General features: G+C 45.1%; 1 protein-coding gene across 2 annotated transcripts in view; it reads right to left on the bottom strand.

Moving 5' to 3' along the window:
* Positions 1–1,072: 1,072 nt before the first annotated feature.
* The window catches only part of MAFG (MAF bZIP transcription factor G), a 106,155-nt gene continuing 84,682 nt past the window's right edge, over positions 1,073–22,545 (bottom strand). The window contains exon 3 of one of the 2 annotated variants that reach the window (XM_078653784.1): positions 1,073–6,901. In XM_078653784.1, the coding sequence (XP_078509910.1) occupies positions 6,449–6,901 (453 nt within the window). In that variant the 3' untranslated portion in view covers positions 1,073–6,448. The remainder of the gene's footprint in view (positions 6,902–22,545) is intronic. The other variant, XM_078653783.1, reaches the window with a different exon arrangement.

Raw genomic sequence — 22,545 nt, 5'->3', positions numbered from 1 at the left:
GCTGATAAGATTAAATTTCACTTACTCTACATGCAGAGGGTATGGCAACTAGAAGAACTGGGCAGTATTACACAAAGTGCCCTGGGGGTGCAATGGGTGTTTAAGCCCGCTTTTTCGCCACTGGGGCACTTTGGTATTACAGAAGGGGAAGGAGATGCTTGTATGGCACCTTCTGTAAAACCGATAGTGCTGGCACACATTCAGCGCCATCTTCGGGCGGTCCTTCATTTGGATGGGGGCGTGCCCCATGCAAATAATGGAATCCCTTTGCCTCTGCACCTGCATTCTATTACAGGCCCAGAGGCAAAGAAGCTCTCAGGAGACGCACTAACAGTTACACCACCTAAAAGGTGGCACTCTGTGTGTGCGCCCCCTGAGAGCTGCCCTCTGGAGGGCGAACCCCAGACATCTCCTTACAGGCGGGTGCAGTCACTGATTTTGCGACTGCCCTGAGGGCAGCACATTCATCATAATATGGCACATTTTCCTTCATTGTGCTGGGCTCACCTTTTAAAAGGTGGGCCCAGCGGAATGAATGAAAATGAGCTGCATGTTTAATACGGATCCAGGCGTCCATGTCACTAGTGTATTGACTGAAAGCCATCGGCTAAAAAGGCTGAGGTAACTGAGTGTCACATTGGGGGTTTAAGTAGAATGTCTTCCTGAAGCTAGGAAAAAACACTAAGGGCAGACACTTAAACTGCCATTCCTGTATAGTAGTCTTCCCCTTGCTCTATATCCTATGCCCCACGCACAGACACCTTGTTTCCAATCCTGGGCACTCATGTGACAACCTAATGAATTTTTGATTTTGTAGTTTTATTTTATTTCCATAGAACTAGACTAACACAACTGATAGCACTGGTTTGTTATGAAAAGCCCAGGGCAACGCTGTGTCCTAGAGGGCATGGAGAGAGATGAACATCTTACACGGTAGTGATCATTTCCGAGGAGCTGAAAGCAACCTGCATAGCCCATTTGCACTCTCATCAGATCTTCTGCTAAGCAAACTGTAAATAAACAAATTACTTTCTCAGAGATCATCATAAATAGGACTCCCGGTGTTATGGTATTTTTTTTTTTTTATATTTCCGTCTGTATTTATCCAGATTTATTTTTTGTCAACTTTATCTGTATTTATCCATATTTATTATGGGTTTTGTGAAAAAAATAAAGCTGGCATTGGTATATTTCCACATTTATTTAACCAATAAATATGCAGTCATGCTTGAATGCCTGCCAAGTTTTAGTGATATGAACACCTGCAGAAGTTAAATCAATGCACTATATGAAAATGTGCACATTTCTATATCAGCCTTGTGCATATCTACTACTGTGTAAGCCTCTTTACGAAAATTCCTTCCTTTTTTAACCCCCATACCTCTCAATTCACACAGTTATTGGCCTTGCAGTCATGGAAAAGTGTATTTAGAATGACTCGACAAGCACCCAATTTCCGGTTTTTTTCACATTTAAAAATAAATACAGACAAGAAAAAAATGGCTGTCTGTATTTATCTGTGACAATCAGTGAAAATTAAAAACAGGGCGCCTTAATCATAAAGCCTGACTGCGCCCGTGTTTGGAGAGTGTCTGTTACCTTGCATGTTGATATAAAGCACTGCTGTCAGATCGTCCACTTACATGTGCAACCTTCATTAAAATGACTTTCAACTCCAGACAAGAGATCAAAGGCTCTGTACTTTGTGTGGATCTAGAGAGGCTCCGCATACTGACGTACCGCAAGCTAATGATCCTTTTGTATCTAATGTTTTGAAATAAATAGCTTTACAGACATCACTACTTAACTCCGCAGTTTGAAAATTAATCTCAATCGCAACTTCACTTGCCATTTTGCAATGGGCACTATCAGAGTATATACTGCCATTAAGCCCGGATGTCATCTCCTTCTGAAAATAAGGCACTGTTTGCTGGAGGAAGGTAAACTCTTTGTGGTGGTAGAAACAAGAGACACATCAATGAAACAACAGACAATCTAATGCAATACAAAGTAGAAGTAGGTAACAATTGATTTAGTCCAAATCACAGACATCCTTACTCAGTAAATGCTATCAAAGATGCACATACTTTCTACAGGAAATAATGATTTTATTAGCCAGCCCTCTAACTACGGGTAAAAGTGAATGCGTTGTTTTCATAGTTGGACGGTCATCGCCACTGTCACCATGACCTTCGCGAGACCTTCAATGTTGAAAAGTAGCACCTCACAAAGAGAATGGGAGCCTGCAACCAGGAAAAAAGAGATTTCCAATGTTGTGGCCAAATTGGGATAGAGAACCTAACCTGCAGCAGGCTTATAGAATACATCCAGCGATCAATTGGTAGAAGCTGACTGAAGTCGTAGAGATCTAGACTCTTACAAAGATCCAGTCAAGTACCTGGAGGAAAATACCCTTCCCCTTTCTTTTAACAGAACCTAATACATTTCACTGAATTCTGAACGTCTTACCTTGACTCGCCACTAGTAGAACCAATGTACCTTAGTACACCTTTCTTAAATGATGAGCATACGTTTTAATTCAGATCGCCTGAAATTGAAGTGTTTGATCTGAAATAGGGGGCACAATGACACATTCAGTTCTTTTGGGGTTAACATTCACATTTGATAAGGTGAAGAACACCTTTAATTGAAACAGATTTTTATTTTATTTTGAGACGATGGATCATACCTAAATCTACAGTATTTCTAATAATTCGGAGCTATATTTAAAATGAAAAGCAGGATTTTGAACTAGTCTATGGAGGTTTTTATTGACACTAGAGATGGGCATTTTACACTGGCTAGTCCAGTTAAGATATAAGGCTGGTGTACCAGTGGCTGCCTCGAAAGATAGCCCACCCTTGTCACTTTGTTGGATGACAAGTAATGCTTAAAATTTAACATGCTAAGACGTAACTTTTTAATTGCTTTATTTTTTCTCACATTTGGAAGGCCCATGTCAGGATGGCTTGTTAATCTGCTTCATGTAGAGTTATTGCACACAACATCAAATTTGTTCCCTACGGCATATAAAGTTTTTCCTCAGGAGGAGGCAAAGCAGAGGCCAAGCGCTGCCAAAAATGCACGTTATTGACCTGTTGGCCTTGAAAAAACACCAAAGGGATCCTTCATGGGTGTGAGACATTGATTATTCAGTGCCATTGACAGGACTCTTGAAAATCTGCAGCATTCTTCTCCATCAACTAACTTGGTGTGAGCAATGATCTGTGCAGCAACTATTTGACAGGGCTGGTCAGCAGAGAAGCCCAGCTTTGAGCAAGCATGAAAGTCACAAAGAAGTGTGGAAGTCTACCAGGTACTCCTTAGTGGTATCACTATTTACAGAGTATGGGGCAGGGACAGATGTACTGAGGCTGTCTTTCCCAGGAAGGACCACAGAAAACAGTGGTTGTGAGGGAATAGAATGTCTAACCACTTATTAATTCAAATGTTTTGTCATTTCAGACTGAAGCTCGTGAGGTAATCACATTAGAGTAATTTAGGACAGTCGATACCAAAGCGCCATGCGCCTCAGACAAACCGCCGGTCATTTCACTGAAAGGGGTTTGAACATGAACGTCAGAGGACGCCCCAACTGCTTTGTTTTGATAGTTCAGAAAACAAACAAACTCACTAATTATCCCTTCATTTCGCTGGTATAAAACATTATTTTGGCAGATCCTATTCAAACACAATATTAACACAAACATATACACAAAAAGCACCCGGCGCACTACTAAACACAAAGGGTTCACGTACCCGATCGATGTAAAATGGGTAAACTTTCCAACAACAAACCAAAGGAATGGATGTCAGGGAACAAAAAGGCCCTCGTCCTTTTCCCACAATTTTTCAAGGAATATGATAAGTACAGGAGTAAGAGCAAAAACCTGTGAAGGAACCCACCAATTCTCTCTACATACAAACAATAGAGAGCTGGGATGCAGTACTGGAATGGGTGACTAGCAGGAGAGAGTATCAAGTGGGCAGAGTCTCCCAGTCTTGGGCTTCTGCCTCTGGGTTGCTAAATTCCTAAAGTGACAGAGCAACGGCACCTGCTCGACAATAAAGCCATCTAAGAAGACTTTCCAACAGTAGGAGAGAAGCGAGTAATAACAGTACAATTACACAAATAAATTAAATAAATAAACTGTCCCTCTTCCGGATCTAATAATAGTTACTACCCCTTTGTGCCCTCGATTCTGCCCAATGCACTTCAATGGGAAGCCTGAGTGTCGTTTGAAATTCAAACAGCTGGCCCCATTAAACACCTGAATATGGGCGGTATCAGTGACCCAGGCCTCGCGCTCACTCCGGCTGAGGACGCTCGTGCTCCCTCTGCCCTAACGAGATTTCAGTTTCCACATTTTCTGTCAATATTTTTAGCTTTTTTTAAATAAAGATATTCAACTACAAACAGATTATGTAAACGATTACACCATAAATAGCTCGAAAAGATACTTTATACGTTTAAACACAGAGCCTTGCTCAGTGCAAGTCGTGAGGCACCCCCCCATTCTTTCACGTTAGACAGAAGCTCCCTTCACAGCCACATGAGATATCAGCTTCTCCTCGTTCCTAGCCAGGCACAAGTTTAGCTACTCCCGCAATCAGCTCCCCCACCCTCACTTCCGGCTTAGGACACAAACTCCCTCTTTTCATTTCCAAATTAGAAATTAGTTTGGATACAGACTTCCGGTTTCCACCTTGGGTGCAGGCCTCGCCTTTCCTTTCACATTAAGCATACCCACCTGACCTGGCCCTCAGTCCAACATTTGGCACATGTCTCTTCATTACTCTCACATTGGGCACAAGACTCCCCCCTCCCCAACTCACTCTTGCATCACGAGCAATCATTCATGCAACAGGCAAACCCACCCATCAACAATCCCATATTAGGCAGAAGCTTCATCTCAATCTGCATTAGGCAAACACCCCAGTTCACTTCACATTAAGGGCAGCGTCCCTCACTCACCATCACCTATCGCTTTAAGCCCATGTACTCCTACTCACAGACTTAGTCACAGTCATATCACTATTGTCATTAGACACACACGAGCTCCCTTTACTCTCATATTGGGGACTTACTCCCATCTCACGCACATATTCAGTGAGGGTTATCCTAGCCCTGTCAGTCTCCCATAAAACACACGCCTTCTAACCATTCCAGATCCTTTGCTCAGATTTAGGAACAGACCCTCTTGACATATTTTCGGTTACACTCATCTACTATGCATAGGTCTTCCTTTACTCAAAGGATTTCCGCCTCACTACAGAGCCTAACGCTCATCCTCCATCTTGCCCTCACCTTAGGCACAAAGTCTACCTGACACTACACATGATTGCATTCGACAGAGCTCCTCTCACTCCTAGTAGTTGCAATAGCCTGGATATACAAACTTCCCCATGCCTTTTGCTAGTTCATCCCACTACATTTTGTCACGGCTTTCTCTCTTACCCTCCCATCAAAGCCTCCCTCTATCACCCCCAATAGCTATCTCATACAAGAGCTAGCATCTCTTGAGTCTAATGTATCCTGCAAGGCCAGCAAACAGTCTCACAGAGCTAAACACACCACAGCTCCTTCTGGGTAGCTATTTGGGCCCTTTTCTCCAACTTGTTCAAAAGAAGTCCAGAGGAACCTGCTGGCATACCATAAACATGAACAGAATGCTTGAAATGCACTATTTTCTCCGATCCATCCAGACTGCGTCCTTAGAGGTTTACCAAATCTTCAATCTGCCCAGCAATAGAGATTTGACTGGAATCAACCTTTATAAAAGGACTGGTCTATGAAGGATTCTTCCATTATAAATACATTTCAGTTAAGAACTGATAGTTACCAGTAAGAGGGGAAAAAATAAAGACATCCAATAGACACTTTCATAATTTTGGCTTCCTTCTGAGACAAGCTAGTATTTACCAACATAAGTGCTACAGTACTGCTGCGAAGGGCTGCTATAGTATTGTGTTAATAATGACAGAGCCTACTACGTCAAAACACTATTTCCAGGGAAATAAATCCGATATCCGATGATACAGGAATGGCAGCATAAATCCTCAAAGAAGTTGGCGATGATGCAGAACTTCCCAGGGCTTTGCAAGATGTGTATCAAACAAGTGTCCAAAAGCATATATTTACCACTCCTTGGGCAGAGTGGCCAGTGTTTGCCAAACATTTAGGAAACTCAGCTGGAGATAAGAAACACCCTTTTGTCCACCCAGAGGTGCAAGAGGAAGTAGGAGCCACCAACAAGCTCACAAGAAGTTAAAGCAGACAGCATCTCCAAGTAGTGGGAGGGGTAGCCACGTGGGCTGCCTTCCATGTACCTTTGGCCAGGCAGAATTTAAGAGTTGATATTTGTGCTCTGGGGGGAGTCGTGAATAGGTTCATGCCTAAACGCTCTCTCAGCAAAGACAGTCCGGTATGGCACCTTTCTTTCACCTACTATGACCTTGCGTCTGTTTTCGATTTCACTATCGTAATCACACTTGTAGCAGCTACCTTGCCAGGCAGGAGAGGTCCCATACTGGAGTTGATGGGTCCCCGTGCAGGGGCTACAGGACTACGGGCCACAGTCCTGGAAAAGTTCTGAAGTGCTTCATACTTGGAGCGGAGAGCATCAAGTTCCAGTTTCATGTTCGCATTTTCGGAGGCTAGCTTCTCTACCTCCTGCTGTAGCTCTGCTTTTTGCTTCTCAAGCTCCTCCTTCTGTGTTACCCGTTTTACACGACAACTGGCAGCATAGCCACGATTTTTCAAGGTACGCCGTCGCTGCTTCAGCTGAATGATCTCCTCTTTGGAAAGGCCGCGCAGGTGCTGGTTCAGCTCCCGCACAGACATGGTGACCAGCTCCTCGTCAGTCAAGCTGGTCCCATTCTCCCCTGGTTCCCGCTTCACCTATTGAGAGGGAAATAAATGAAATTCACTAATTTAAAACCACCACACCAGGCACTTGAGCATCAAAACATTTTTCAACATAATACATACTCAGATCTAACATATTGACTTCTCTTGATAAGCGACAACTCTGACTTTAAACCCATCCATATTGTCTAAATTCGAGGTAATGAAACAAAAATATGTTGAAAGATTCACACGCCGGAATGAGAATGTATGGCATTTGTAGGTCCTTCAGAAAGATTAGCGTTCATGCACATACCTTTATATTCTGCAACTGTGCTTCTTTATCACAGTCAGGTTGGGTGTCACGTCCATGAAAAGATGAGGCGGCCTTATACCAAAGGCCCACATATTTCAGAACAAAAACAGTCTGATTCTATAAGGTAGTTCAAGGATACTTACACTGATGAATCCATAAGAATCTATAAACCCTGTAGCCATATCAAAGCTACATTTATTTATAAGGTAACCAAACTAATAAACAAAGACAGTCACCAAGATATTACATTGAGTACCAGTTGCATCAAGCCTTTCGTGAGAGAATCAATTTCTTAAAGATCCCCTCCCACTGATACGTTGAAGTACTCATTGTATATATAGATAAATATACTCTAGATACAAAACTGCTATTTCCAACATTCATTGCAATGTTTCATTATCTTGGAAAAGACACAGCAACATTTAGGCAGTCTGGCACAGCGGCCAGATAGAGAAAGGATCTTTCACATTCAACATGAGCACTCTCATTACCCACTGGTTCAGCACACTGCCGAAAAGAAGGGTAACCTCCATACTGCAGCCTGTAAAATGACACAGCTGACATAAGCTTCTCTTTTGATGGTCAGTTACACCTCCTGGCAATAGGTCATGGAAGCTAACCACATGTGGACTTCACCATTAAAAAAACTTTCACTGAGGAAAAAACCCTCCAAAGATTCCACTACAAAAAAGTATTTAAACAAATACCCTTACAGAAAACCAACTACAGTGAAACTTCAACAATGCGTTCCTTAATTGCAATTGGAAGAAAGAACTGAGATTTCTCTTGCACTGCCTTTTCCTTGCTCCAGTTCTTCAATGTACTGGACAACTGAGAAGGCTGCCTTAGAATTCTACCCTAGGAGATACTGCTAAAACAGGGATGGGTATCTCCCCGGGGAACTTTTCTGAAGAATTACTTTTGACCCTTGCAATGAGTAGTAGCAGTGGTTGTGCAACAATTCCTAATCGTTTTCCTACCTTTACAACTTTTGATCCACTCACATATTTCGGCAGGTTTTGCCAATCTGTGAGGGGAAAACTAAATAGGCTTGAGTTAAATACCAAAATTGTAATGAAGATGAAGGGAGAAACAATTTCTGCGTGCTTCAGAATTACCAGGCAACTCTTAATGAGAGCAATATTTATGCTGGACAGTGATTCTTAACCCGGGGTCTAGAACACCTATTGGGGGGACAGTGCTGTGTGTTGGTGATTGTTTCGAAAATTAAATAATACTAGCAGATTAATAAATTATCTGTACATAACAAAAGAAAATGTCAAAACACTGTAAATGTGAAAGCTTGAAAACTGAAGGCTAAATACTAAGAGGGAATATAAAGTTTTAAAAAGTGGGAGCAATGCAGATACAGCAAACTAAATCTAGGATGGACGATTGGGGGCCTCATTTGAAGCACTTTTAAGGGCCGACAATAAGAGAGCATGCAGTAAGAGCTATAAAAAAAAATATGATATGCTGAAGTCAAGCATGTCGCTTCGTCTTTTATAATAAAATAACATTTTGGAAAGCTCCAGCTGTCACATTACATTTAAAACTTTGATTCTTGTACGTTTTCTTGTACCTTTTATGCTTGTGAAAGAACCAAAATATTTTCATAATTGTGTGTATTTGGTCTATGTATACTTGTTTTGGTATTTTGTGCATTGAATTGCAGACATTGTTTAGGCTGGGGCCCCTGGTTTCCAGTAGTGATAGAGTGTGGGTCCATCGAAGTCAAAAGGTTAGAAAACGTTGATTTGGAGAGTTTTGTATGGAGTATTGAGTGGGCATAATAAAGTTGTGCAGTCAATTCAAAGCACTTGGCGGGGAAGGGACAAGATGAGTTACAAACTGTCCTAGTTCTTGTCTGTCAGGGCGCGGCCCCTGGTATTTTTGAGAGGGGGGTGGGGGTGTTCAGTTTAGCCTGTGCGGTACCAAAACCGTTACTTGAAGAGTGATTTTTCCACATCTTTCTCGAGTTGGAGTCAGTTTGGGTATGATCTTCAAGTGAGTTACAAATCATTTGAAAGACTGTTATTTCTCTGTTACAACTGGCTCTTTTGACATGTTTTACCCCCCAACTTTTTGCTATTTGCCTCCTATTTTTGTGACCTTATTTTTGTTGGCTATATGATTCCGGGAACTTTACCACTGCTGATCAGGACTAAAGTGCATATGCTCTCTGTATAAATTGTGACAGTGGTTGGTTAGCCATGATTGGCATATTTGATTTACCGGTAAGTCCCTAGTAAAGTGCACGGTGTGTGCCAGGGCCTGTACATCAAATGCTACTAGTGGGCTTGCAGCGCTGGTTGTGCCACCCACATGAGTAGCCCTGTAAATGCATCTCAGACCTACCACTGTGGAGTCTGGGCACACAGTTGTGAACTGCCATGTTGTCCTGGCAAGTGCACCCACTTGCCAGTCCCAAGCCTTCCCTTTCCTTACATGTCAGGCACCCTATGGTAGGCCCAAGCTACACTCATGGGCAGGGTGCAGTGTATGTGAAAGGTTGGACATGTACTTGTGTGTGTGACATGTCCTGATAGTGAAATACAGGTTATTTCATTTTTCACTGTTGAAAGGCTATCTTTCCCGTAGGCTTATAATGGGGTTGCACTGTTCCATATTTACATGGGTAACTTTCCATAGGGACAAAATAAAACAATCATGTTAGGACTCTCTGATCTCAGAATTCATTAACGCACCTTTTGGTAAAGGTGTTTTTTAAATCCTGTGTTTGAAAATGCCACCTTTAAGAAAAGTGAGCATTTTCTTACTTCACTATTCTGTGTGCCTGTGGCTGTTATTGGATTCAGTGTCTGGTGTGTGTGTGACAGGAGCTGAGATGTGCATTCAATCTAGACTGTCAGTTAGGGGGGTTGAGGTGTGCCAGGCCTTGTCTGGGTGACTCGGTATAGGGCTGAATAATCCTGGTCTGCATTTAGAGTAGTGGGCGGAGAGTTACTAACACCGGAATAGGCGGTCTCCTTTTGCACAATGCTGTCTCCACCCCCTGTGGTCAGGCTGCACCAGTGAATGCAGAGCTAGTTTTATCTGGGTTCAGAGACCCTTGCTACAAAGACATTTTGGGTTATAAGTATGCGTCCTAAGACCCCATGAATTTGGATTGCTTCAAGAAACAAGAGGACCCTGCCAAGAAGAAGACCGAAGGACTGTGTGAGGAGCGCTGCCATTGCTGAGTGAGGGGTGGGTTGGCCTGCAGTTGCTGCTTCTGTCTGTGGTGAAGGAAAAGGACAGACTCTTTTTGCCCTGCTATGGTATCCTGCTTGTGAAGAACCTCCAAGGGCTTGTGTGTGCTGGCCCCCTTACTCCCCCTGAGGACAATTTGGGGGAAACCTAGGACTCTTCTGTGCCCTCCCCCCAAAAAAAACACAAAGGAGAACTGACACAGGGAGTCAGAAGGACCAGCTTTTGGAGAACTACACCACGTTAGAGGTGAGGAAGGTTGCTGCCCTGGTGGACAGAGCTGGCCGTCGGGAGTAAAATGAGCCCAGGATCATCCAAAGCGGTCCAACGGGGCCCAATTTATCCTCCGCGAGTTTGGACTTGGGACGTCTTTGTAGGATGGACGGAACTCCTTTATAACGTGGCGACGGCTCGGGTGATGACAGGCATGACAATTTCCTCGGCCTGCAGGGTGGGGCAGGGCACGCGACAGGGGTGCCCGCTCTCCCCGTTGCTGTTTGCATTGGCCATTGAGCCGCTGGCTTCTCATGCGCGACTGGGAAGGAATTATCCGGGATTATTCCTTCGAGGGGCCGAGCAGTTTATTTCCCTTTATGCGAATGATCTGTTGATCTTTCTCGCTAATACGGCCGTGGCTTTAGAGGGAGCGCGAACATTGCTTAAGGCATTTGGACAGTATTCGGGGCTGAAGGTGAACCGGGGAAAGACCTATTTATTCCCATGGCACTGGCGGTGCAGAACCTCCTGCATGTGGCGGGCAACCGCTGGAAACCCCGATATTTACCTTATTTAGGCACAAACGTTTATCACACCCCAGAGGATTTGTTGGAGGGTAATTTAGGCCGGGCAATACGCAGACTCTGGGGTAATTTTGGGTTTTGGAGTACACTGCCATTGTCGGTAGCGGGGTGGGTGGCACACCTGAAAATGGTGGCGCTACGGAGTTTATTGTATTATTTTCGGACGTTGCCAGTCTGGGTGCCGGGCTCCCTGTTTCGGCAGCTCCGCTCTATGGCAGTGGGATTTATCTGGGGAGCGGGAAGACGGCGAGTTGCTATGGCTACAATGATACGTCCAAGAGCTGACAGTGGTATGGCCGTGCCGGATTTTGAATGGTATTATCTTGTGGCGCAGTTGCAGTGGCTCACCAAGGCTGTGGGAATTCCGTGGCCCGGATGGTCCTGAGGGGCGATGGATCCTGAGGTACGTTTTATCTTTTATACTTCTCAGGCAGAAGATGCGACTTAAACCGCTCACTGCGGAGGAGAAGACGTGATGGTTGTGCTGGAATCGGAGCCAGAGGATGGTTGGTTTCAGTCGTCCGTATGCCTCGGAGATACCGCTGGGAATGTGTATGGCCTTACCACATGGCGGGGACTGGGCGGCGTTAGCCGCCCGGGAACATCTAGGGCTTCAAGTGCTGGGAGACCTCTATGAAAATGAAGCTCTGTTGGCGTTTCAAACTCTTCAATAGAAATATGATCTACCGCGGGGGGACTACTTGTTGCATTCAGCGCTTGTTTCCGCTATACAGCGTTATTGGGGGATGGGTCTATCAGAACCACGTACATCCATGGTGTGCCAATATGTGGTGATAGCGGCGGGAACCGTTAAGGCCATTACATGCCTTTACAGGCGCATGTTAACTGAAACTCAGGAGCCACTGCGTACGTTGCAAGGGAAGTGGGAGCATGACCTGGGTAGAGAAATTCCGGAGACAACGTGGGACCAGCTAGTTAGGAGGGCCTGGAAATGTACGAGGAATGCTAGATTCCAACTGGTACAGTTCTACATCCTGGACAGGGCGTGTTTGACACCGGCTAAGCTCAATCAATATTTTAGGGCGGTAGCTGCTCAGTGCCCGAGGTGTAATTTGGAGGGAGCCGACTTTCAGCACATGTTATGGGGATGTACAAGCCTAGGGGCATATTGGAAGGAGGTATTGGATCTACTGTGCCATATAACAGACCGGACACTAGAACTAGATGTGGGAGTTTGTTTGTTACATTGGTTCCCGCATACCACCAGAACGAAAGTGACAAGTAAGTTTATAGACCTGGACCTAGTATTGGCTAAAAGAGAAATCACAATGCGCTGGAAGTCTGCAAGGGGGCCAGGGTTGGGAAGGTGACGGGTGGAGATGCTAAAATGGGCGCAGAGTGAAAGTGCACTTAGGCTGAAACAGGCCCTGAGAACAAAGAATGAAAAGGCGCTGGAGGCGGCGAGGGAGGCCTTAGTGGGACTATTGTTGACCCCAGAGTCAGAATCAGGGGAGGGGTCAGAACTGGAAGAGGAGCAAGACCCACAAGAAGCGTTGATTCAAGGTGAAGGTACCTGGACTTGATTGATGGACTCAATGGTGATTTTTGAGTAACTATGTTTTAACCTGTACTGTAAAACAACTATTTCACAATCATTAATACATGGGATTCTAATGTCCAGTAATAGCTGAAAGACACCGGTGGTGGGGTGGAGGAGGGGGGGCGGGGTAGGGATACGGGAGGGGGGGATGTACCACGTCTTGATTGGTGATATCATCAGTAGAATTCAACGGGCGATGATTGTGGTACATGGGAAGACCCATTTTTGATATGTTAATATTTGGAAAATCAATAAAAATATCTTTTTAAAAAACGGGGCCCAAGTTATGCCCTTTTAAAGTTTGGCGACCATTGACCTTTACATTTCTGGAGTGCTTGGAGCTCCGCTGCTGTGCGATCTGATTCCCCCGGGGTGGGCCAGGGCCCTGGGGAGAACTACGGTGGTTGTTACATTGGGGGAGGGGTGTGCATGTGTCCCCCCTCCCCGTGCCTCTATCCCACCCGGTGACCCCATCCCCCAGGCAGGCTCATGGTAACCGGGGACCGGTACCGTATCCCTGGCCCCCATGTGCTTTCTGATGCGGGGAAGTGCTGTCGTGCTTCCCCGAGAGTAAGGACGGGGGAGGGCCGCTGCCAACCCCGTATGGTCTGCTCTCCCTGCTTTTGTGCCAGTGTCTTGCGGGAGCCGGCGACAACAGTGAGGGTTGCAGTCTGCCTGCCGGAGCAGGCAGACCTCCACATAAGTTCCCAGCTGCTGTGGTAGGGTGCTGATGGGGCAGGAAGCCGGGGAGGACAATCGGGTTGGGCTCTCCAAGCTGCCCTCCACCATGAGACGTGGTTTGAGGTGCCCGGTGGGACAGGTCGCTCCTGCAAACCTCCAGAACCAGGGATAAAACCATCCAAACCTTGAAGCGGCTCTCCCTGGCTCAGTGGGAGAGCCAATACTATGATATTCACTGCACTAAGAAATCTCGCCCATAATGCTTTGCTGGGCCTTTTGTTTGGATCCTATTTTTGCCCATAACATTGCTTGGGGTGGGAGAATGGGACCATCACCGATTCATTCAGCATGATGTGCTCTTCTTGTTCAAGTCATCTGCTTGGTCCTCGCCCTAGGTTAGCGGGACCCCAAAATCATCACCTCCCTCATTGTTTGATGCATTTCCAAGCTCACTTTTGTTAGGGCTATATGCTCTTCAGCATGTTACGGTAGATTTGTCTTACCAAAAGTGTTAGGAGGTTTACAAATGAGTAAATGCTTTTTGTTTTGATAAGATATACTCTTATTGGGATATAGGTCAATTAATAATTATATAGTTATATTGACAAATGAGTAAGTGGTTTATGCAAAGTTATAATGATAATGACTTATTGGTTTAAGTGATCTCACATGGACAATGACAAAATGGTTTATGTGATCTCATAACAAGTGCTTAGTGCAAAGGAGTTTGATGTGTTATGTGCCTTCTTAATGACAAGTGCACGCACAGTGTTTTATGTGGTTATGGTCCCATGTGGTTTTCATGCATCTTTATGACAAGTGCCTAGTGGCACAATGATTTATGTACTTTGGTCTAAAAGTGCTTTATATGCTACTGTTTTGATGTATATATAATACAAAGGTTATTTGTATACAACGTTGTGCGCAGTCTCTTTTTGTGGCTTGCCTTGTGTGTCACTGGTATGTGTGTGTTGCGCAAATGCTTTACACAATGCCTTTGAGATAAGCCGGACTGCTCTGCAAAGCTACCAATGGGCTGAGCAGGGGTTATCTTGGGTGTGTAACTCCCTTACCCTGACAAGAGTGGTGGGTTCCGCATGGCAAAGGTGTGTACCCTAGCCAACCAGAAACCCAATTTCTAACACAAATCATTTGAAAAACTGTGTTTGGGCGTGGGATAACTGATTGTATCTTCATAGTTGGAAGGGTGTAATTGAAAATTCCTGTCTCAAGTCGGGGAATGATTTGATGGAGCTGTTAGAGACAAGGTTCTCAATGTGGTGGATACTATGAGTAATCCAGGTGGACCAGTGAAATTTCCTCCCCACCAGCCATGATGGCCACATCGCACCACAATGGGGTTTAAGAGTGAACCTGGCTCAGGACGTGCACCAGCCTAAGAGCCCTAAGCAACGTGTACTCAGTGGGAGAGCCAATACTATGATATTCACTCCACTAAGAAATCTCGCCCATAATGCTTTGCTGGGCCTTTTGTTTGGATCCTATTTTTGCCCATAACATTGCTTGGGGTGGGAGAATGGGACCATCACCGATTCATTCAGCATGATGTGCTCTTCTTGTTCAAGTCATCTGCTTGGTCCTCGCCCTAGGTTAGCGGGACCCCAAAATCATCACCTCCCTCATTGTTTGATGCATTTCCAAGCTCACTTTTGTTAGGGCTATATGCTCTTCAGCATGTTACGGTAGATTTGTCTTACCAAAAGTGTTAGGAGGTTTACAAATGAGTAAATGCTTTTTGTTTTGATAAGATATACTCTTATTGGGATATAGGTCAATTAATAATCATATAGTTATATTGACAAATGAGTAAGTGGTTTATGCAAAGTTATAATGATAATGACTTATTGGTTTAAGTGATCTCACATGGACAATGACAAAATGGTTTATGTGATCTCATAACAAGTGCTTAGTGCAAAGGAGTTTGATGTGTTATGTGCCTTCTTAATGACAAGTGCAGGCACAGTGTTTTATGTGGTTATGGTCCCATGTGGTTTTCATGCATCTTTATGACAAGTGCCTAGTGGCACAATCATTTATGTTCTTTGGTCTAAAAGTGCTTTATATGCTACTGTTTTGATGTATATATAATACAAAGGTTATTTGTATATAACGTTGTGCGCAGTCTCTTTTTGTGGCTTGCCTTGTGTGTCACTGGTATGTGTGTGTTGCGCAAATGCTTTACACAATGCCTCTGAGATAAGCCTGACTGCTCTGCAAAGCTACCAATGGGCTGAGCAGGGGTTATCTTGGTTGTGTAACTCCCTTACCCTGACAAGAGTGGTGGGTTCCGCATGGCAAAGGTGTGTAAACTAGCCAACCAGAAACCCAATTTGTAACACAAATCATTTGAAAAACTGTGTTTGGGCGTGGGATAACTGATTGTATCTTCATAGTTGGAAGGGTGTAATTGAAAATTCCTGTCTCAAGTCGGGGAATGATTTGATGGAGCTGTTAGAGACAAGGTTCTCAATGTGGTGGATACTATGAGTAATCCAGGTGGACCAGTGAAATTTCCTCCCCACCAGCCATGATGGCCACATCGCACCACAATGGGGTTTAAGAGTGAACCTAGCTCAGGACTTGCACCAGCCTAAGAGCCCTAAACCACGTGTACTGAGAAGTATGAATGATCGAGTTGATGAGGGAGGGTAACCGAAGGCTTCGAACAACAAGACCCCTGGATGACTGCAAAATATGATGCTCCAGCTCCATCCATAAGAGTGTGGCCCTAGAAGTAGGCAACCAATAAACAGAATGGGCCAGCTGTTGTGCCAACAAGTAACCTCCAAATGTGGAAGACATAAGCCACCCTTCTCCAATGAGGAGTGGAGCTAAGCTCCCTTTATACTTGGTCTAGCCGAACCTCGAATAAATAAGGCTATGGAGTGCTGGATGCTCCACAGCCGGGAAACCACTTTCATCTTGATGATTTGGACAGGGACCACATAGGGACAGGTTCAGGGCAGACCACTTTTTAAAAGTGTGCTCCATACGATACACGATGGGTGGCACATTGTCCAGATCCATGTCTGTCAGACCCAGATTGATATGCACCCGAGGTTGTTTAAACGGGACTGAAGCCACTTGAATGGTAGATTACCCAGAGAGGTGGTGGTCGTTAAGGGCCCGGCCTCGCATTTCGACCAATTTATCGGATAGTCAGAAAACTTGAAAAAGGAGTCCAGTTGAGAAATCAGAGTGGCTGCTAAAGCCGAGAGGCTTGATAATGTCAAGAGTATGTCATTTGCATAGTCGAAGGCTTTAACATCACTCGCTGTTGTGTGAATAACTTTAATGTTGTCATTCGATCTAACTGCAATCACAAGAGGCTCCAGAGCCAACAGAAACAACAACAGGGACAATGGACACCCCTGTCTGGTGCCGCAGTGGATGTCAAAATACAGAGAAGAGAAACCCCCACATGTGACAAATGCAGCGGGATCACAGTACAACCCCTGGTCAAAAGAGGAATGTTGTGACCTTTGCCCATCCTCTCCATGGTTCGAAAGCAGTAACCCCAATCGACTCAGTCGAAAGCCTTTTTTGCATCCAAGGAGAGGAGGACCTTCTCTTCCACCTCGTCCCTCACCTGCCAAATAATGTGCGAGAGAGTGCACAAAAGTTGACTGAGGAGCGTCAGGGACAAAGCCCACCTGAGATGAATAACGGTTGTAATAACATTATTCAAGCGCATTGCCGAAACCTTCGCCAAAATGTTAACAAATGCATTTATTAAAGAAATTGGCCAATAGCAAGAGTACTCCAGGGGGTCCTTGCCCAACTTCTGGAGCACCGAAATTCGAGCCCTGAGGAACTCTGAAGAGAGGTGCCCATCTAGAGCCTCCTGACAAACTGAGACTAAGATGGGGATGGTCTGGGGTTTGGAAGTTCAGCCGGGAGGCCGTTCTCACCAGGAGCCATCCCAATGGCATGGCATTGATCGCCGAGGCAATTTCCTCTGCCGTGATCGCTACTTCCAGTTATGCAGATTGGGTGAGGGGTCAGCTTTTGGTAGTTCAGTGGCTGGGGGAGATCTTTGTAAAGGTGTTCAAAATATTTCCGAATTTCACAACGATTGCCATCAGATAGTTGACGAGGCGAGCCTCGGGGTGTTGTAGGACAGGGATCATCCTATAAGAGTCTAGTTGGTGGAATTGGTAAGCCAACAATCTACCCGCCTTTTCCCCTGTTCATAATGTCTCTGTTGTATGCGGAAGAGGCATTTCTCTGCCTCTGTGATACAGAGTGTATTCAGTTGGAGTTTTGCCCGCAAAAGCTCTTGGGCAAGGGTTGGACTTGGAGAGGAGGAGGAGTAGGCAGTAATCAGGGACCCAATCTGTGCTTTCAGCTGCCATCTGGAGTCTGAAAATGTCCGTATGGTCAGTGCCGAGCCCCTCGTCAGCATGCCACGAAGAACAGCCTTCCCTGCCCCCAGAACATCTGTGTCAAGGTCAACAAGCACCTATTAGCCTCCAAGTATCTTTCTACATATTTTTCCTCAGGGACCTTAAAATGGGAGGCATTGAGGTGCCAAGGTCAGCGTGGGGTGTATGCAAACACAGAATTAAGGGCAGCTCTATATAGTCATGATCAGAGACCCCGCAGAGGATTACAGACGATCACAAAAGGGGTACAAAGGCAGTAATTAATTAAAATCCAAACGTTGTGGGGGCAAGAGGTGAAAGGTATAGTCTCTAGCTTGTGGGTGCCAGAGTCTCCAAGAGTTGCAGAGAGCATGGTCCTGCATTAGGTCTCAAAGGGCATGTCTGTCCCTGTCATGGTGCATGTCAGACCTGCCCGATCTGTCCAGGAAAGGGTCAAGTGTCATGTTCCAATCCCCTCTAATGATGACTCCAGAGGTGCCAAAAGATGTCAATAACATACCGATGTCAGAAATAAACCCAGACTTAGATGTCTGTGGGACATACACATAGCCCACAATAATAGTCGTCCCCTGTATTGAGAGCTTTGTAAACACATAGCAACCGTAGGTATCCGACCAAGTTGGAAGACGTCTATACGAGAGGTGTTTATGGAGAAGTATAGCACTTTCGAGGTGGACCATCCGCCTCAACTCAACCCTGTGATGTGGATGAGATGCTAGATCCTGGAGGGCCCAGCCCACGCAGTCTCTCTGCAGTTTGTCGATCTCTGCCGGAGACAGGTGAGTTTCTTGAAGGAATCCAATGTCTAGTTTGTGGTGGCCCAAAAAGGTGAGAACTTTCTTCAATTTGATGAAATGCATCAAGCCATGTACATTGAGGGAGAGTACTTTCAAGGGTCTTTGCGGCAGGGGATACGCCATGAGACTGACATGAGCTGTATTGTCGCAATGACAAGTCCAGAGGGAGAAGTCAATCAACAGGTAAGAAGCTCCCAAAAGAGGGATGCAAAGTTAGGGCAACCTAGTGGGAGCCCTGTAAGGGATGTGGAAATGGGCAGGTGCGCGCAAGGTGGGAGAGGCGATTGGAGAGAAATGACTACCAGGTATACCCAGTAGAAGTGGAGAATCCAGCGTCTAGTGCAGAAATAGGTCCCGGGCCTTGAAAGGACTCAGACAGACCCAGAAATTCAACCTTTAAACAGGGTTCGAGAAGAGGCGCCAGTACCAAAGGGAGTGTAGCTGCCTGCCGCTAAGATAAACCCATTGTGGTCCGCTGGGGAGGGAAGAATGCGCTGGAAGGAGAAACAGTAAGAAGGGGAGTCCGCCCTGGAAAGCAAGAGCAGGAGCCAATCACCAAGGGTGCAGCGGCTGTAATCAAATTCACTACTTCAATACTATCTCCATATCCCCCCCCCAGTATTTCACCCAAGAAAAAGAACATCAGCAATAAACTATGAACAATATACCAGGTGGTCTACAACATCCATCTTACGTGAGATTATACAATCATGAAGTGATAAGAACAAAGGAGGAAAAAGGTTGCCCAATCACACAAAAAAGGCTCAAGTAAACATTACAGAGCAAGCACCACCGGGTGCCCCCAGAGGCGAGGGTCCCATTAAGTCTTAAAGGATAATCTTGATTTATCTCTTAGGTGGAAGGACTTTCCAGATCGCAACCGGGCAATTTGCAGCCTTTTCTGTATGACCGAGTCCCAACGTTTAAGTTCATCCAAGGAGGTGGAGGCATCCCCTTGGGTCACACCCTGTTGGGGTAGGGAAGAGGAGGTCGAGGGAGTCACAGAGGGAGCAGCCTGTTTACTAGTGTTGTATAAGGCATCCAAAAAGGACTCCAGATCTTTCGGTTTGTTATATTAGGATGTTCTGACTTGGAAAGTGATGAGCATGGTAGCGAGTTCCAGTAACCCATATTTAATGTCCTTCTTAGTCAAGGGGAAAGAGCCAAGAACTGGGAGGTAACATCCATGACCCATGGAGGGCAGACTAAAACACGGTATCCAAATCAGGAACAACACTCAACTCGCAGATGAGGACCCTATCCCCAAGTATTTCAGAGAAGGGGAGGAGCCCACAAGTCTAGAGGACACCTCTGGGAGGATGGGAAGCTGGTCACAGTATGCTCAGGAGAGGAGAATGAGCTTCATGGTGGAAATGAGACCTCCGGAGGCCTGCTTGCAAGGATGATACTAGAATACTGCTCCACAGAATGCGACCCCCCCCTGGGCCTTTGCGAGGGTGTACGACTCACCAATGGAAGCGATGTGCTGCTGCAGTCTATTCAGGAGCAAGGCACATTAACTCCTGGAGCCCACCTCATACCATAGCAGAATCAGAAAAGGTAATCAACATGGCCACTGCTAATTCTCTACGCCATGGCCGCTGCGACTCCTATCCCAATAAGGTAAGTCCATGATGCCTGGCTCATATTCAGAATCTAGTGTCATGAATTTTAGCACGATTTGTTTGGTCAACAGGCCTTTTCCATATTTTATTATATAAGGAAAATGCTACTTACCCTGTATGCATCTGTTCTTGGAAAATAGAGCTGTAGAGTCATATGCTTTAGCATAGATCGCCATCTGGTGTTTGCACTTTGTTTTTGTTGGAAGAAGTCTTGTAGTCACGAGGTAGGTGGCTCCTCCTTTAGGTGATAGTGCACATGGGCATCGACTCCATCCCCAGATTGTTTTGCCATAACTGGTGATGATGGAGTTAGTGAAGCAAGAAAAGAGATGTCCAATGTAAATCTAAGTAAGATATCACTGCAACAGGTAAAGGTACCCAGGGAGGCGGGTGGGCGCATATGACTCTACAGCTCTATATGCCAAGAACAGATGCATACTGGTTCAGTAGCATTTTCCGTTCGAAGCATATGAGCTGTAGATCATATGCTTTAGCATAGACTATAAAGCAGTTCTTTTAAAGCGGTGGCTAACCTGTAGCTGTTTTAGTGGTTTATAATAGTGTTTGTAAAACTGCAGCTTTGCAGATGTCGTCTATGGGTATGTTTCCTAAGAAAGCCATAGAGGCCCCTTGTTTGCGTGTAGACTGTGCCCTAGGGGGAATTGTTAGTGTGCGTTTAGCTTTGAGGTAGCATATTTGGATGCACTTAACTATCCACGTTGCAATGCCTGATTTTGAAATAGGATTGCCTTTATGTGGTGGAGCAACGCCACAGAGAGTTGTTTAGTTTTACTAAAGGGCTTTGTTCTTTCTATGTAGTAAAGGAGTGCTAGTGAATCTGGTTTAGGGAAGAAGACAGGCAACTCAACAGATTGATCGATATGAAATGCAGAGATGACTTTAGGTACGAATTTGGCATTAGTCCTAAGAACCACTTTGCTTTGGTGTATTTGTAAAAATGGTTCCACCAAGCTTAATGCCTGAAGCTCACCCACTCGTCTTAGAGAAGTGATGGCTATGAGGAAGGCTACTTTCCAGGTAAGAAATTGTATTTCGCATTTGTGCAACGGCTCGAATGGTGGGCCCATGAGTCTTGTAAGGGCTATGTTTAGGTTCCATACCGGAGAAGGTGGAAGTCGGGGAGGAATCAGTCTTTTGAGTCCTTCCATAAAAGCCTTAATAGCTGGTACTTGAAAAAGAGACAAGTGTTGTTTATGTTGAAGATATGCAGCTATTGCAGCAAGATTAAGCGTATGGATGTGTACACTATATTAGAACGTTGCAGGTGTAATAAATAACAAATTATGTTTTATAGTGAAGCATCTAGTGGATTAATGTGGTTGTTGCTGCAATAAACAACAAATCTCTTCCACTTTGCTACGTAGCATTGTCTTGTGGTAGGATGTCTAGCCTATTTGATAACATTCATACAGTGGTGGAAGATTAAGGTAGCCAAACTCTAGGATTTCAGGTGCCAAATCGCAAGATTGAGCTGATTGGGATCTAGATGTATTATCTCTCCATGGTTCTGAGTTAGAAACTTGGTAAGGTGTAATTTTTGGTGGGGAACTACGGATAGTTCCAACAGGGTTGTGAGCCAATGTTGTCGGGCCCATGCTGGAGCAACTAAGATAAGTGTCAGGGAGTGTTGTTTGAGTTTACGAACCACTAATGAAATGAGTGGGAGAGGCGGAAAAGCGTAAGCAAATATCCCTGACCAATTCATCCATAGTGCATTGCCTTTGGACAATGGATGTGGATGTCTGGACGCGAAGTTTGGGCATTTTGTGTTTTGGTGGGTGGCGAACAGGTCTATGTCTGGGAAGCCCCACATTAGGAAGAACAGCAGGAGAACTTGAGGGTGAAGTTCCCATTTGTGTATCTGCTGTTGTTGATGACTGAGCAGATCCGCAACTTGGTTGTGTACTCCTGGAAGGTGTTCCGCAAGGAGATATATGTTTTGAGGTATGGCCCATCTCTAGATGCTCTATGCCAACTGTGACAGCTGTAGAGAGTGTGTCCCTCCTTGTTTCTGTATGTAGTACATAGCTGTCATAATGTCCGTGCGGACCAGCTTAGCCTACTAGATGAAATTAAAAGGCTTTCAATGCTAGAAAAATTGCTAGCAGTTCCAAGTGGAATATGTGGAGTTGTTTTTGTTATACAGTCCACATACCCTGAATGATATGTTTTCCCATGTGTGCTCCTCAACCAGTATGGGATGCGTCTGCTGTTATCACTATTTGTGGATCGAGGAATGGCCGTCCCTTGGAAAGGTTTTTTAGGTTCCACCACTGCAGAG

The sequence above is a fragment of the Lissotriton helveticus genome, chromosome 7 (genome assembly GCF_964261635.1).
Source record: "Lissotriton helveticus chromosome 7, aLisHel1.1, whole genome shotgun sequence".
Taxonomy (NCBI): domain Eukaryota; kingdom Metazoa; phylum Chordata; class Amphibia; order Caudata; family Salamandridae; genus Lissotriton; species Lissotriton helveticus.
Note: the sequence above shows the minus strand (reverse complement) of the source record. Positions and strands in the feature narration are given on the sequence as shown.